Source organism: Syngnathoides biaculeatus, chromosome 14 (assembly GCF_019802595.1).
Source record: "Syngnathoides biaculeatus isolate LvHL_M chromosome 14, ASM1980259v1, whole genome shotgun sequence".
Lineage (NCBI taxonomy): Eukaryota > Metazoa > Chordata > Actinopteri > Syngnathiformes > Syngnathidae > Syngnathoides > Syngnathoides biaculeatus.
The window spans coordinates 4,337,265-4,353,112 of NC_084653.1; the positions used below are offsets into that span (position 1 = coordinate 4,337,265).

The 15,848-nt window shown below is 41.0% G+C and overlaps 1 protein-coding gene across 1 annotated transcript in view; it reads left to right on the forward strand.

The window, feature by feature from the left end:
* The window catches only part of clasp1a (cytoplasmic linker associated protein 1a), a 155,888-nt gene that overhangs the window by 86,546 nt on the left and 53,494 nt on the right, over nucleotides 1–15,848 (forward strand). Inside the window, exons 16-19 of the mRNA XM_061840755.1 lie at nucleotides 4,905–4,982; nucleotides 5,089–5,256; nucleotides 5,567–5,613; nucleotides 5,959–6,129. Coding sequence (XP_061696739.1) covers nucleotides 4,905–4,982; nucleotides 5,089–5,256; nucleotides 5,567–5,613; nucleotides 5,959–6,129 — 464 coding nt within the window. The remainder of the gene's footprint in view (nucleotides 1–4,904; nucleotides 4,983–5,088; nucleotides 5,257–5,566; nucleotides 5,614–5,958; nucleotides 6,130–15,848) is intronic.

The window sequence follows — 15,848 nt, forward strand, 5'->3', positions numbered from 1 at the left end:
AAAAATGGATTGCACGGGTGCAGCCTACGAGAGCTTCGTGGGTTCCAAATAACAGGGAGGTGTGTATGTGTTTCTTTCGGGTTGTCCCTTTCGGGTCGCCACAGCGTATCATCTCAGATGAACGCATATATATGTTTGGCACAATTTTTTATGCCGGATGCCCTTCCTGACGCAACCCTTCTCAGGGAGTGGAGGCCCAAGTGGGATACGAACCCACAACCCCTGGTTTACCAAAACAGTGCTCTAACCACTGAGCTACAGGGCCTCAGGTAGGTGTGTATACAGCTCCAAAAAAAAAATAATAGTTTGGGGGGGACCACGTAATAGGTCTCTCTCATAACGTAACAAAAGATCCGCGTATGAAATGTGTTGATGTGCGCGTCGCCCAGGCAACAATGTCTCGATAGTGTTCATCGAGTACTGCGGTGACTTTGAACATACCGCTAAAAGCAACATAGCTAGGCTCCACCTCCTCTTTATATGCCACCACGGGCGCTGAAACTTAGCCACACCGGGTGAGGCGCCGCGTTCGGCGGTCACAGCTTCTGCGAAGGCTGCGCGTCGGGCTTTGCGACGGGGGCGGCTCTGAAGAACCCAGCCGAGAATGCATTACTCAGTCGCGTGCGCGCATAAAGCGCCCCGGCTCGACTGTGACTAAAGCAGCACCGCTCGGCTCTGTCATAAGCCACACCAGTCGGCTGCGATGGCTCATCTCCGCCGCGGGAGTGGATCGGATATCATCTGGATATAGCTCGAAACAATTGTGTAATATTGCCCTGAGGGTTCGAAACAATAGTGTAATATTGCCACGGTAACTTCACTCTGTTGTGTGGTGTTGTCCTTTTCGAAAAGAACTTCGGTGTCAGAAGGGGCGTCGGAAAAATGCAAATACCTCTGTTGTTCGGCTTCCGTAGTAGGAGGCACTGCGCGTTTTCAACATCAGAAGTGACGATGACGTCAAGGACAGATGACGTGACTAATATGGCGACCATTTGGATGTCGAGGGACACTCAATTGCGCAACTTTGTGCATGGATGACGCGCTCTCTGCTCACTTTTTTTTTTCGTATCGACATTGAAGTGACTACTGTGATATGTATTTTTCATTACAATATCTATTTTAGAATGTTTATAGGGATGACACCAGGGCTTTAAGGATAGAAATGGAAATGTGTTGACTGGTGCCAGTAGTGTGCTAAATAGATGGAAAGAATACTTCAAGAAGTTGATGAATGAAGAAAATGAGAGAGAATGAAGAGTAGAAGAGGCAAGTGTGAATGACCAAAAAGTGACAATGATTAGTAAGGGGGAAGTTAGAAAGACTACAAAAGATGAAAAATGGAAAGTCAGTTGGTCCCGATGACATACTGTTGGAGATATGGAAGTAATATGGCAAGATGGCTGTGGAGTTTTTGAGCAACTTATTCAACAGAATACTAGCGGGCGAAAAGATGCCTGAAGAATGGAGGAAAAGTGTACTAGTTCCCATTTTTAAGAACAAAGGCGATGTTCGGAGCTATGGGAATTATAGAGGAATAAAGTTGATGAGACACACAATGAAGTTATGGGAAAGAGTAGTCAAGGCGAGACTCAGGACAGAAATAAGTATCTCCGAGCAACAGTATGGTTTCATGCCTAGAAAGAGTACCACAAATGCATTATTTGCCTTGAGGATGCTAGTAGAAAAGTACAGATAAGGTCAGAAGGAGCTACATTGTGTCTTTGTGGATCTAGAGAAAGCCTATGAGAGATTACCAAGAGAGGAACAGTGGTACTGCATGCGTAAGTCTGGTGTGGCAGAGAACATGTTAAAACGGTATCGGACAAACTCTAAATGTCGTGCGATAAGACAGGACATGTATGATAGCAGCAGAACAATGGTGAGGTGTGCCTTAGGTGTGACAGAAGAATTTCAGGTGGAGTTGGGACTGCATCAGGGATCAGCTCTGAGCCCCTTCCTGTTTGCAGTGGTAATGGATAGGCTGACAGATGAGGTTAAACTGGAATCCCCTTGGACCATGATGTGAGCAGATGATATTATGATATGCAGTGAAAGCAGGGAGCAGGCGGAGGAACAATTAGAAATATGGAGACATCCACTGGAAAGGAGAGGAATGAAGATTAGCCGAAGTAAAACTGAGTATATGTGCGTGAATGAAAGGGTCGGAGGGGGAAGAGTTAGGCTACAGGGAGAAGAGATAGCACGGGTGGATGACTTCAAATATTAAGGGTCAACAATCCAGAGCAATGGTGAGTGTGGTAGGGAAGTGGAGAAACGGGTCCAAGCAGGTTGGAACAGTTAGCGGATAGTGTCTGGTGTTCTATGTGACAGAAGGGTATACTGGCCAGCAAAGCCATATTGTGTTATCCACAATTCGCAAACGTCTAGTCCTTAAACACGTTTTTTTTTTCCAGATTTCCTGTATCAACTATTTTGCTGTTCATCAACTAATTTGCAATTTGTTTTTCCCCTGTTGGAGTCAGGGGTTCACCTAGGGTGATTATACTGACTTCCCTCTAAACAGGGTGACAATTACTTTCTGTTTGAGGTAATTCTCAAGCTTTTCCCACAAGTGACGGAGAATTCTTACCTCTGCATCCTCAAACAGTTGTCACTCAATTTCCTGTTTAAATGAGGTAGCGAACCTCCACACACACTTTTACACATGCACACGTTCCTCAGAGCTCAAGTGCGTACAGGACACACCTTGCCCTTTTCTCAGTTTTATAGACTCTTTAGTCTACTCAATAGGGACTAGTATTCTTGTGGTTTGGTTCTGCCGCCGTCACCCAGACGCACATTCACTCATTCCTCATGACTGTGTGAGTTTCCAACTCACCAGAGATGTCTTTACTTCCTTCGCCTTCTCCTCAACCCTCAGCCTCCAGACACAAAGTCGAGGCCCAGTCTTGGAAAGGGTCTCAAATGCCGTGGCCACGGTCTTTGCCTAGACGTGGAAACAGCCCCTGGAAACCTCAGGTATCTTGAGATCCGGCTCAAAGGACCAAGTAAATGTCAGATTTACCAATTAGACATTTATTAAACTGGACAAAAAGGAAGCAAAGACACCAGTTCAAGTTTGACAGCTCGCGAGGAGAGAGGAGAGGAACTGTCTTGTACAATTCACAACTGCACTCTCTGATTATCCTCTCCTCAGCACCTCTATTTATTTAGTTTCATAACGCCCCTATTTACATGGATTTTACAAAAAGGAGACGGATGAGCAAAACATAGTTGGAAACAAAGTGTACTTGTTTGTTTGTGTGGGTGTGTGTGTGGAATATTGCTGAGTACATGTGTGGTCATAATTTCTTTAACAGACAACAGGTGCTCCTGGTTCCAACAGTTTTGATGATGATTAGATGTTTTTATTCTTGTGCTATCTTCTGGCACGTGGCAGCCGCATTATCTAGAACAAAGCAAATCATTTCTTGATTGGAAGCAGATGTATGATAATCATATTCACAATTATTCCTCCCTCTATTCTAACATATTTCTTCGCCACACCAGACTTACGCATGCAGTACCACAGTTCCTCTCTTGGTACTCAGTCATAGCCTTTCTCTAGATCCACAAATACACAATGTTGCTCCTTCTGACCTTCTCTGTACTTTTCCACTCGCATCCTCAAGGCAAATAATGCATCTTAATTTTTCATTTTTCTCGCCATTAAACTATACTGTTGCTCGCAGATACTTACTTCTGTCCCGAGTCTAGCCTCCACTACTCTTTCCCATAACTTCATTGTGTGGGTCATCAGCTTTATTCCTCTATAATTCCCTCAGCTCTGCACATCGCCTTTGTTCTTTAAAATGGGAACAAGCACACTTTTCCTGCATTCTTCAGGCATCTTCTCGCCCGCTAGTATTGTATTGAATAAGCTGGTCAAAAACTCGACAGTCACCTCTCCAAATTGCTTCCATGCCTACACCGGTATGTACCACATTTTTGCAACTATAAGATGCACTTAAAAGTCCTACATTTCCTCCAAAATGGACAGAATACCTTAAATGCACAATTGCTGTGTGACGTGTCTCCTGAAGTATACTTGAACACAGTGGTTACATTTTTAGCATGCATGCCAGCATGTGTTTTACCATGTTCGTAAGCTACCATATAATATGGGTCACGAATCAGTGAGGAAGAATTCCATTTCACATATGTAAGCAGAAGAAGCTTACATTGCCCAACACACTCCCTGTGTAGGAAGATATTACTGATGATGTTGTACACACTCGTGATGTCACATCAAAATTAAAATTATCATACCTCAGCAAACAGAAAAACATAACTAGCAAATAATAAAGCAAATACAAGAATGACTCAAGAAACAGACATAAAACATGCACTTTAAACGCTATTTCCATGCTCCCTTACATTTACATGCAAATCACTGTATTCTGCTTTTATTCATTTAGCACAACGTCCCAACCTCATTGGAATTGGAATTGGAATTGGGGTTGTACTTTCTTTTAGATTATATTTAAAGTTGAATTTTAGTAGTTAAAACTATTAAGAATACTTTCAAAATCAATGCCTAATTGCTTAGTAATCATAATTTCAATATATATTTTCCATAATCGCCTAGCCCCTAATCTGTGAATTTCTTTTTTTTTTTTTCTTTCCTCCCACATTGTTGTACTTGAGTTTTGCAGCTGTCAAGGGTGGGTGCATCACTGATGATGGCCATTAAATTGATAAATTCTGGATGTTTTTATCATTAATTTCGCAAATCAAGTTGGTCCCTCTCTTTAATGAGGATGACAACCACCTCAGAGACTTTAAAAGGCATTTAGGTAACTGTTTGGCAGGGTCACATTCCCTGTTGACAGTGCAAGGAAAACTGGAGACTGATAAGAGAAGAACAAAATACATTTTCTCACCATGTTTCCGTACTGTCCTAGGCATGTGGCTGTTTTGACTGAGACCATCAGGAAAGGCATACATGATGCTGACTCAGACGCCAGATCCATTGCAAGGAAGTAAGTACTACTGTATACAAGAGTTTCAGGCTGTGATGTGATAATTCTCAAGAGACCTGAACATTTTTCGCGCTCTCAAAATGCTTTTGCTGGTCCTCATCATTAGGTGTTATTGGGGCTTCCACGGTCACTATAGCCGAGAGGCAGAACATCTCTTCCAAGCACTGGAGTCTACATATCAGAAAGCGCTCCAGACTCATTTAAAGAGTTCGGACAGCATTGTCTCTCTACCCCAGTCAGATCGTTCCTCATCGTCGTCTCAGGAGAGCCTAAAGTAAGGAAACCTGTCCTGTAATTGTGACATTTATATAGTTTTGCCAGGCTTAAAATGTATTTTCTGATTGTTTGAAAGAGAATAAAAAAGTTATTAAATGTAATTTCTGAAATCTGGATTCTTGTTGCAATAAGTAAGAGATAGTTATTCTACTCAAGTTTTTTTGTTGTCATTTGTGTGAGTGACTGTGCGTACGTGTGAGTTAGTGCACGCACAACCAAGAGGCCATTCATTTTTTAGTTGATTTTGTTGTCATAGCCATACGTTAATTTGTCGGTCAGTGATTCTGTACAATGTCTTTACATTTCAGCCGACCTCCGTCTGTGAAGACGGTCATTGGAGGCAGCATAGCAAGGAGTAAGCACTTTTGCCTAATTTAGTTATTAGTGTTCCAATTAATGTTACATTGTTCACATCGATAAAACCTTTGAATTAGCAGTTTTTCAGTATTAAGCAAATGAAATGAAACGCATAAACACTTGAAAGTAGAGTAAATTCTGTACTTTTACCAAATACATGAATCAAACAATGTGCAGAATTAATCAGTCCACTCATGTTTTCAAAATCTTATAGGTATTGTGTATTAGCAACAAATCATTATCTGAAATGGTCCGGGAGTTAGTTACAATTAATGATCTTAAAAATGAATTTATATTCCTCTGGAGCTGAAGTCATTTTTTTTTCTTCCCTCTGTTGTCTCAGCTAAACTGGTGAGCACCCGGATGCCTATTATAACGAGTTCCCTCCAGCGTTCACGAAGCGACGTCGATGTAAATGCTGCCTCCAGCGCCAAGTCAAGGGTGTCAATTGTGCCTACATCTTCGGCATTCAGCTCAGCAGCTGCCCTTCCCCCTGGATCCTATGCATCTTTAGGTAATCCATTAGTTATGTCCATCAATTTACCAAAGACTGTATCTTCATGATGACTTCTTGTCTAGTTGAAAATAATGTAAAATAATGTAATTAGTTGGATAATAATGCATTCTACTTTGTCCGTATTCCTTTTACTTTTTATAATGTTCCACACTACTTTGAGTAATTTCTTGACAGACAGTGGATATGGAAAGCTATCAGACACCGTTAAATGTTTCTACTTTTTTTTTTATATGGCAGACAATTTACTAAAATAATTTTTCATTTTTTTCTTAATAAATGTACACACAGGACCACATATTGACTGAAAGAAATCAATTTAGTTGAATTTTTTGGTTATTGAAGTATTGACAACCTTTGGTCAGTATTTATTAGAAGCACCATTTTGAGCTAATACAGCCAATCGCCGTTTTCAGAATAATGGAGTTTTTCACGCCTTGATTTGGGGATCCTCTGCCATTCCTCCTTGCAAACCTTCTCCAGTTCTGTCAGGTTGGACGTGAATGTTGGTGGACAGCCATTTTCAAGTCTCTCCACAGATGTTTAATTGGCTTTAAGTCAGGGCTCTGTCTGGGCCTGTCTAAAACAGTCAAGTTGTTCTGAAGCCACTCCTTTATTTTAGCTGCACTTAGGGACATTGTCTTGTTTGAAGGTGAACCTTTGGCCAGTCTGAGGTCTTGAGAACTCTGGAGAAGATTTTTGTCCAGGATATCACTGTAGACCATACTGGCCACATTCATATTTCCTTCAATTGCAACCAGTCATCCTGTCCCTGCAGCTGAAAAACACCCCCACAGCTTAATGCTGTCACCGCTATGCTTCACTGTTGGAATTTTATTGGTCAGGTAATGTGCAGTGCCTGGTTTTCTCTACCCATACCACTTAGAATTAAGGCAAAAGAGCTCTATATTAGTCTCATCAGACCTAAAACTTGTATTTCTCACCATTTTGGAGTCCTCCAGGTGTTTTTTTTTTTTAATTTCATGCGAGCTTTCATGTTTCTTCTGAAGTTAGGCATCTGGTGGAGGGCTGCGTGATGGTTGATTTTTCTAGAACTTTCTCCCATCTTCTGACTGCATCTGTGGAGCTCAGCCACAGCCTGGGTTTTTCTTTACCACTCTCAGCAATGCTCTTTACACCATTTGCTCAGTTGAGCCGGACAGCCGGCTCTAGGAACTGTCGTCTCAAACATATTCCATTTAAGGATTATTGAGGCCACTGTGGTCTTAGCAACCTTAAGTACAGCAGAGTCTCGTTTGTTACCTTGTCCAGATCAATGCCTTGCCTCAATTCTGCCTCTGAGGTCTTCAGGCATTTCCTTTGACCTCATATTCTCATTTGCTCTGACATGCACTATGACCAGTCAGTTGCTATATTGACAGGTGTGTGGCTTTCCTTTTTTTACGCGTCTTGTCACATTATACATAACCCCCTCAATTTCAAATTTCAGCCTCATCAGTCGATCTGATACTCTTTTCACCTCCAAGACAATGTTAGCCAGCACTTCTTTTAAAGTAACCCCGACTCCATTTCTCTTTCCATCTACTCCATGGTAAAATAATTTAAACCCTGCTCCTAAATTTCTAGCCTTACTACCTTTCCACCTGCTCTCTTGGATGCACACTATATCAACCGTTCTCCTCATCATCATATCAAACAACTCCTGAGCGTTTCCTGTCATAGTCCCAACATTCAAAGTCCCTACACTCAGTTGTAGACTGTACATTCCTCTTCTTCTTCTGCTGACAAATCCGCTTTCCTCTTCTTCTTTGTCTTCGACCCACAGTAGCTTAATTTCCACCGAATCCGCTTTCCTCTTCTTCTTTGTCTTCGACTCACAGTAGCTGAATTTCCACCAACGCTCTGCAGGTTAACGGTGCCAGGGGAGGCCGTTGATAACCCGGGCCCCGGCTGATACGGTATGGGATTCTTTACATGAACGCTCATAAAGTTTTACCCCGGATGCCCTTTCTGACGCAACCCTCTGCATTTATCTGACCTTGAGACCAGCCTACAGATTGCACTGACTTGTGCCCCCATTTGGCTGCATTTTTATCATGCGTTCTAAAAACATTACTATTAAATTTTGTTGTAGGTGGTCAATTCCATGTTATTCCCAGATACTAAAATGAAGGGGTGTGTTATTAATTTCGAAATCTGGATTATGACAGATTGGGGAGCTCATTGAGATCCTGTAGATTCTAGACTTTGCCATTAAGACATTAAGGTGGATGTGATTATTGGATTCTTAAAGCATTTGTGAAATTTAAGACTAATAGAAATAAAAGGGAGTTTTGGGATATTCATGTTGTCTATTTTCTCCAATTCTAGCTAAGGATCACACTCTTAATTGTGATGCAATCATTTGATAGGATATTTTAATTTGTTAGCTAAATAATGCAAATTGGAAGCATTTAGGCGTCACTCCTGTTTGCTTTTCTGAAAAGTGAATAGACTGATTACAGTTGAGTCTAAGGTTTGAAACCATTTAATTGTGGTCTTAAATGGAATTATTGAAAATAATTTATTCGAGGTAAGCTTTTCATTTGTATTGCAGCTATTCTTTTCATTAATGATATAGGCGAGTTATTGCACCGTCTTAAATCAGGTAAACTTTTTTCCAGAAGTGGTCCATAAGTTAGATTTGTTAGCTCTGTAAGATTTGACTATATTATAAATGCCTCAGTATATACTTCAAAACGAGACATAGGCATTTTTTTCAGATTTACGAAACTCGCGCCAAAATTATCCATTCGGAGCTGGAGTTTCATAAATCTGAAAAAAATGCCTTTGTCTCGTTTTGAAAACGAACTCTTCACTTGCTTTTCTTAAAGGACTAGGGTAATGGCAAGGGTAAAAGTAGGGTATGGCATTTGATCCGCAGGAGTCCATGGGTTTGTTTGTTTTGTATTGTTGATTTTGTCCAGTTAGTTGTCTAATATTTGAGAAAATATCTTAAGGCTGAAGACTACCTGAAAAGAATGCCTGGGCTCCTGCAAATAAAGAAGAATTTCATCAGCAAATAGATTATTAAAAATAAATTTTGTGTTCTGTCACTGCTGAAGAGATACATTTAAGATTAACACTCTGACAAATAGTGGACAGCAAGAGGTTTGATGAATATTGCAGATAGAATTGCAGTGCTGTGCACAACCTTGTTTAATTCCTCTTTGAAATATAAAACTGTGTGAAAGAATCCTGTGGTGTGTGGCTTTCCTAATCAAGTCCAATAAGTATAATCAAACACAGTTGGACCGCAATGAAACCGTAGATCCATCCCAAGAATGATCAGAAGAAATGGACAATTACCCGAATAAAGTATAGAGCTCATGCACGTACCTCATAAAATCACGTGACTTTTGTTTACGTCACCATATTGCTGGTCTAACAAAGCATTGTTCAATCCAAGATTGGTTGGAGACGACACGAAAATATGTCCTATAGGTCGACGCCCAGAGTCTTGTCCGATACCATGAGACATTTAGAAGGTGAAAATAAATGAAGGTACGTGGAAAAAAAAGATAAACTCAGCATAGCGGACCCATATTAAATGCTTAAGTTGAGGTTTTCGCCGATAAGAAATTGGACTGTTAATTCGCTTCTGCTTGTCTTGGACAACTGGATATACACATGTATCTGGTGAGTAAGTCGTCGAGATTTAAATGGAAAAGTTTGAAACCGTATAAAACTCTGGGCGCAAACAAATATTTAGTTGCTGGATCTGTTCTCAATCAGGAATAAATCCTACATAGTGACGGGTTGACGGCTCTTGAACGTGGAAGCATTTTGCCACACATTGGCGGAATCCATCAATCTTTTCAGCTAGTATTCAATTCAAATACCAATATTTAAATAAATGACCCCACAGAATGTACACGGAAGCGATTGGGGCCACACACACACGCATTGTTCTCAAATGAGTCAATTTGACATTATAAATACTTATTGGTAATTGGAGATTGAGAAGAATAATTCCTACCTGAAATGAAGCTTAAGATATACAAGTGTGTGTGTATTTTGTTTGGGCACCATTCATCATGTTTAATTACCAAAATCCATCGATATTTTCAGATGGCATTCCATTGAATGATCTCTTTGAATATCTATCTTGTCTGTTGTGACAACCAACACCACAACAGGTCTCTGGCATTGGGAAAAATGTGCTCCCGTTCAGCGACACCCGAGCAGCTTTTTTTGACCGGTAACCCAGCGATCTTTTGTGGTCTTTTCAGCTGGTGTTCTATAGAATGATATCTTTGTATATCTGTCTCGTCTGTTGTGACAACCAACAATACAACAGGTCTCGGGCAATTTGAAAAATCTGCTCTGGTTCAACGGCTCCCACAGTGGAAAGCACCTAGGTTTGACCAACAATATGGCGCCGTACAAACTGTGAGGTCACATGCACAAGCTCTATATGAATGTCACAACAAAGGATCCGAATCCTTATGGCTCTTTATTTATTTATTTTCTTGTTAAATATGTGAAAATTTCAACAATTAAATTTTTTTTTCTGTCAATATGGGGTGAGGTATGTACAATCATGAGGGTCGTAAATGGAAAATATCTGCAATTTAACAAAAGGTGAAAATTAAGGGGTTTAAATACGTTCCATACCCTCTGTATGACATACAGACTGCAGACCCAATGAATAACTAAAAAAAGTTTACATTCTGTCCTGGATTGATTCATACATAAATAGAACAATCCTTCATTCTGTTAGCTAAGGCTAAGTAGTCCTCAAGCATCATGAAAACCAGAGACTTCACTAACTTTTCAACCTGATGTAGGTTATCAGGGATGACTGAGATCAATACACCCTTATTTCAAGGTATTGGGAACTCGTGAAGGTTACCAATACCAGCCACCAATACTTGAGCAAAAAAAGAAAAGAAAAATCAGATATTAAGTAAGTCAAGTCTTCGGGACACTGTGGCAGTTTGACACTATCATCAAGTGTGTCACAAAGAATGAAATGTCTTTGATCACATCATATCCATCATTGTGATAATTGAAAGAAATCAGAAGTACAAACCCAGTTCCAAAGATGTTGAGATGTTCTTAAAATAAATAAAAACAGAATACAGTGATTTGTAAATTACGTTTAACCCATATTTAATTAAAAACGCTACAGAGAAAACATATTTAATGTTCAACATGATAAACTTTATTTTCAACAAATATTTCAACAAATAACTTCCTTTTTAGAGCTGCAACACGTTTCAAAATAGCTGGGAGAGGATCATGTTAACCATTGTGTTAAATCACCTTTTCTTTAAACGACATTTGATCAACATTTGGGAACTGAGGATAGAAATTGTTGAAGTTTTGTAGGTGGAATTCTTTACCATTCTTACTTAATGTACAGCTTTAGATCTTCAACAGTCCAGGTTTCCATTGTTATATTTTATGCGGCACACATTTTCAGTGGGAGACAGGTCTGGACTGCAGTTAGTCTGGACTGCAGGCAGTCCAGTCTAGTACCCACACTCTTTTATTATAAACACATGCTGTTGTAATATGAGCAAAATGTGGTTTGGGATTGACTAAAAATAGCAGGGGCGTTGATGAAAAAGACATTGCGTGGAAGCCAGCCTAACGTTTCTCCAAAACCTGCATTTCAGCATTAATGGTGTCTTCACAGATGCATAAGTTACCCATGCCATTGGCACTAACATAGCCCAATACCATAATATGCTTTTGGTTCTTTTCTTTTTTGGCCCAGAGGACACAATGTCCACAATTTCCAAAAACTATTTGACATGTGGGCTTATCGGACCAGAGAACACTCTTACTCTTTTCATCAATCCATCTTAGATGACCTTGGGCCCAGAGAAGCTGGCAGTTTTTCTGGGTGTTGTTGATAAATAGCTTTGTCTTTGCAGAGTTGCACTTACGGATGGAGCCCAACTAGATTTACTGACATTGGTTTTCTGAAGTGTTCCTAAGCCCATCCGGTGATGTCCTTTAAACATGGATGTTGGCTTTTAAAGGAATACAGGATGAAGGGCAAAATGTACAAAACAGTGGTGAGGCCGGCCATGATGTACGGATTAGAGACGGTGGCCCTGAAGAAACAACAGGAAGCAGAACTTGAGGTAGCAGAAATAAAGATGCTGAGGTTCTCGCTTGGTGTGAACAGGTTGGATAGGATTAGAAATGAGCTCATTAGAGGGACAGCCAAAGTTGGATGTTTTGGAGACAAGGTGTGAGAGAGCTGACTTTGATGGTTTGGACATGTTCAGAGGTGAGAGATTGACTATGTTGATAGAAGGGTGCTGAGGATGGAGCTGCCAGGCAAAAACGCGAGAGGAAAACCAAAGAATCAGAAGTGACAGGCTTACGGGGTTGGTCAGGGAGCAGGCGGAGGTTGGTAAACAGGAGTTCGGAGTGCGGAATGCCGAAGCGCGGGAACAAAGCATGGATAGCGACAATCTGGTAAAGACAGGCCATCCGCTGGGTCCTTTATATACCAGGGTTAATTATTGGAGATGAGGTGCAGGTGTGCGCCTCCCAATCAGCGCAGGTGTGCGGAGACCTGCACAGCCAGGGCTGGACCGGCAGGACCATGACAGTGTTAGAGAGCAGGATACATGATATAGGCTTAGATGGAAAAAGATGACGGGCTGTGGCGACCCCCAACGGGAGAAGCAGAAAAAAAAGAATAATAAGAAGACTCCACTGAACTTAGAAAAGCCTTGATCCGATAGGTCATGTCATATTTACTGTACCTTGAAAATTTGAGGTTAATCCCATATCATTTAATGGTGGTTTTATTGGCAAATCCAAATTTTCATGGGCGCCGCCATTTTGACGATCCACATGACCTACTTGCGCGGATGTGACATATTCTGTGTGTAAACAAAGAAATCATGGCCAATTTGCAGTGTAATCACATGCAGTATCACCACCACCGGACACGTGAAAATGCCATAGTTCAGATAGAAATAATCAGAGGAAGGCTCGGTGCCATATTCTGCCCGATAAGAAAAAGAAACATTTAAAGCCCAAGTGTCATCCCGATAAACATTCTAAAATAGATATTGTAGTGAAAAATACATATAACATTATTCACTTCAATGTCCATACGAAAAAATAAATGTGAGCGGAGAATGCATCCATGGGCAAAGTTGCAGAAGTGTCATTCTACGATATACAAGTGGTCGCCATATTTGCTGCATCCTCCGTCCGTGACGTCACCCGGACATTCGGCAATGAAAACACAAGGTGCACCCTAACTATGGGAGACAAACGCGCCCCTTCTGACACGGAAACTCTTTTCGAAAAGGTGAACACCACACAACCGAGTGAAGTTACCGGGGCAATATTACACTACCGGGGCAATATTACACTATTGTTTCGAGCCCTCGGGGCAATATTACACTATTGTTTCGAGCCCTCTGGGCAATATTACACTATTGTTTCGAGCCATATTCAGATGATATGCGATCACGGCCAAACCGCATCCCCATCCAATCCACTTCTGCGGCGGAGATGAGCCATCGCGGATGAGCCGGCCGGTGTGGCTTATGACAGAGCCGAGCCGTCCTGTTTTAGGGGTGTGTTCACAGACGCCGCAGTACTGAGCAACACAGTCGAGCCGGGGCGCTTTATGCGCACACGAGGCTGAGTGAGGTATTCTCTGCTGGGTTCTTCAGAGCCGCCCCCATCCCCAAAGCCCAACGCGCAGCCATTGCAGAAGCAGTGACCGCCGAACGCGGCGCCTCAGCCACTGTGGCTGATTTACGGAGCTGTGGTGGAATATAATGGAGCTGAGCCGTGCTGCTTTTAGGGGGATGTTCAAAGCTGCAGCAGTACTTGTTGAACACCATTGAGCCGGGGCGCATTACTGCCTACCTGTTATTTGTAACCCACGAAGCTCTCGTCCTCTGCACCCGTGCAATCCATTTTTCACAACAAACCAGGTCTCTTGCAAACTTATGAAGGCTAAACTCATTCTCCCGATTGTTCAAGCAATGTCCATAACATTGTTATGATGTTGCTCACCAATGATGACAAAAGTACTTCTTACCATTAATGCGACTTCTTGTGCTTTCATACGTCATGCAGGCGTTGAGACTTCCATCCATTATTTGTGAACGTAATTCAATTTGATTTGCCATCATGTTGGTACGAAGGTGAATGGTTCTTGCCGACAACGGCATGTCTTTTTTTCGTTTGGTTATCTAGTCTTTACGCGAAGTTGTCAAAATTTTGATGGGCAACGTCGAGTACGAATGCTTTGGCATACACCCCATCTGTGAATTTAAACACAGCAGAACCCTCCCTCTCCACAAAGCCTGTACATTCTTGTTGAAAACTTCGCTACTCATATTTTTTCCTTTGAGTCACCTTTGTCAAAGCTTTTCCATAATCAGTTTTTCTGACACGATGGGCGTTCGACCTTTCTGCACCTGTGGTTAGTTAGCATGTCAAACTCCGCGTCATTCCCATGTGAAGATCCATCCAAATATTCACCATTATTTACAGGTTCAAATCTGTATGGACGTATTCCTCTGTCTTCCCGATCAACTGATACTGCTATTTCTTCATCAGATGAGGATAAATCCAAGAAATCAGCGCTGTCCATGATTGTGTATTCCTTTGTTTATGCACGGGATATGTCACTTCCTGTTTTTTTTTAGGTCATGTGATCTCGTAGAAATAGTCAAAATGGTGCCGCTCATACAAAAATGTTATTACTTGATAAAAGAGCGCATTTTTTTTACTAGAAATATTCTGGATATGCTTATAAAGGGTCAGGCAAAATGATCTGACAGATTTATAGAGTAAACAAAAGGCAAATAAAGTAAAGAAACAAAAAAGTGTTTTTATTTTCGAAAAAGTACATGTAATGGCATTCCGTTTCATTATGTTTTAAAAATCAAACCACATTTTCTGGAGTTCTGGCAGTGCGAGGTTGGCTGGTTGAGCTTCCTTTTAATGTAGATCCAGTAGCTCTGAAGTTGGTAACCCATAATATCGTGTTTCGAGCTGGTACAGGATCATGTCTACCAAGATTGAAGTGCGAACGGAACGCTCGTTGTGTTGCAGTTGCAAATTTGTTTGTTCTGATAAATGTTTCCACAATGAAAGCGTGATGATCACCAGTACAATTCATGGCAGCAACTGAAAAAGAAACAAAAAACAATGGAACTATAAAGAAACAAAGCAAAATGTCACTATATGAAAAAAATGGCATTTTATGTACTTTTCAAAAATAAAAACACTTAGGTCACCGGCATTCAGTGTTGGTTTTCATGCTTGGCGCTTACACAGTGATTTATTCAAATTCTCTGAACCTTTTGATGATATTCTGGATAGTGTACGGTGGAATCTCTAAATTCCTTTCAATAGTATATTGAGGAACATTGACTTTAACTGTTTTTCACATGCTTGTTCACAAAGAAGTGAGCGTCGCCCCATCTTTGCTTGAGAATAATTGAGAAATTTAGGGAAGCTGACTTTCACACCCAGAGCACCCACCTTAGCCTGTTCACCTGTGGGATGTTACAAACAGGTGTATGATGAGTATTCCTCAACTTTCTCAGTCTTTTTTGCAACATCTCATAGCCTTTTTGGAATGTATTACTGCCATAAAATTCCAAGTTAATGATTGATTTCTTAAAAAAAAAGTCAATTTTTGAGCAATTACTTTCTTCTTTGTATTCAATTAAATATAGGTTGAACCTGATTATCAAATCATTGTATTCTGTTTA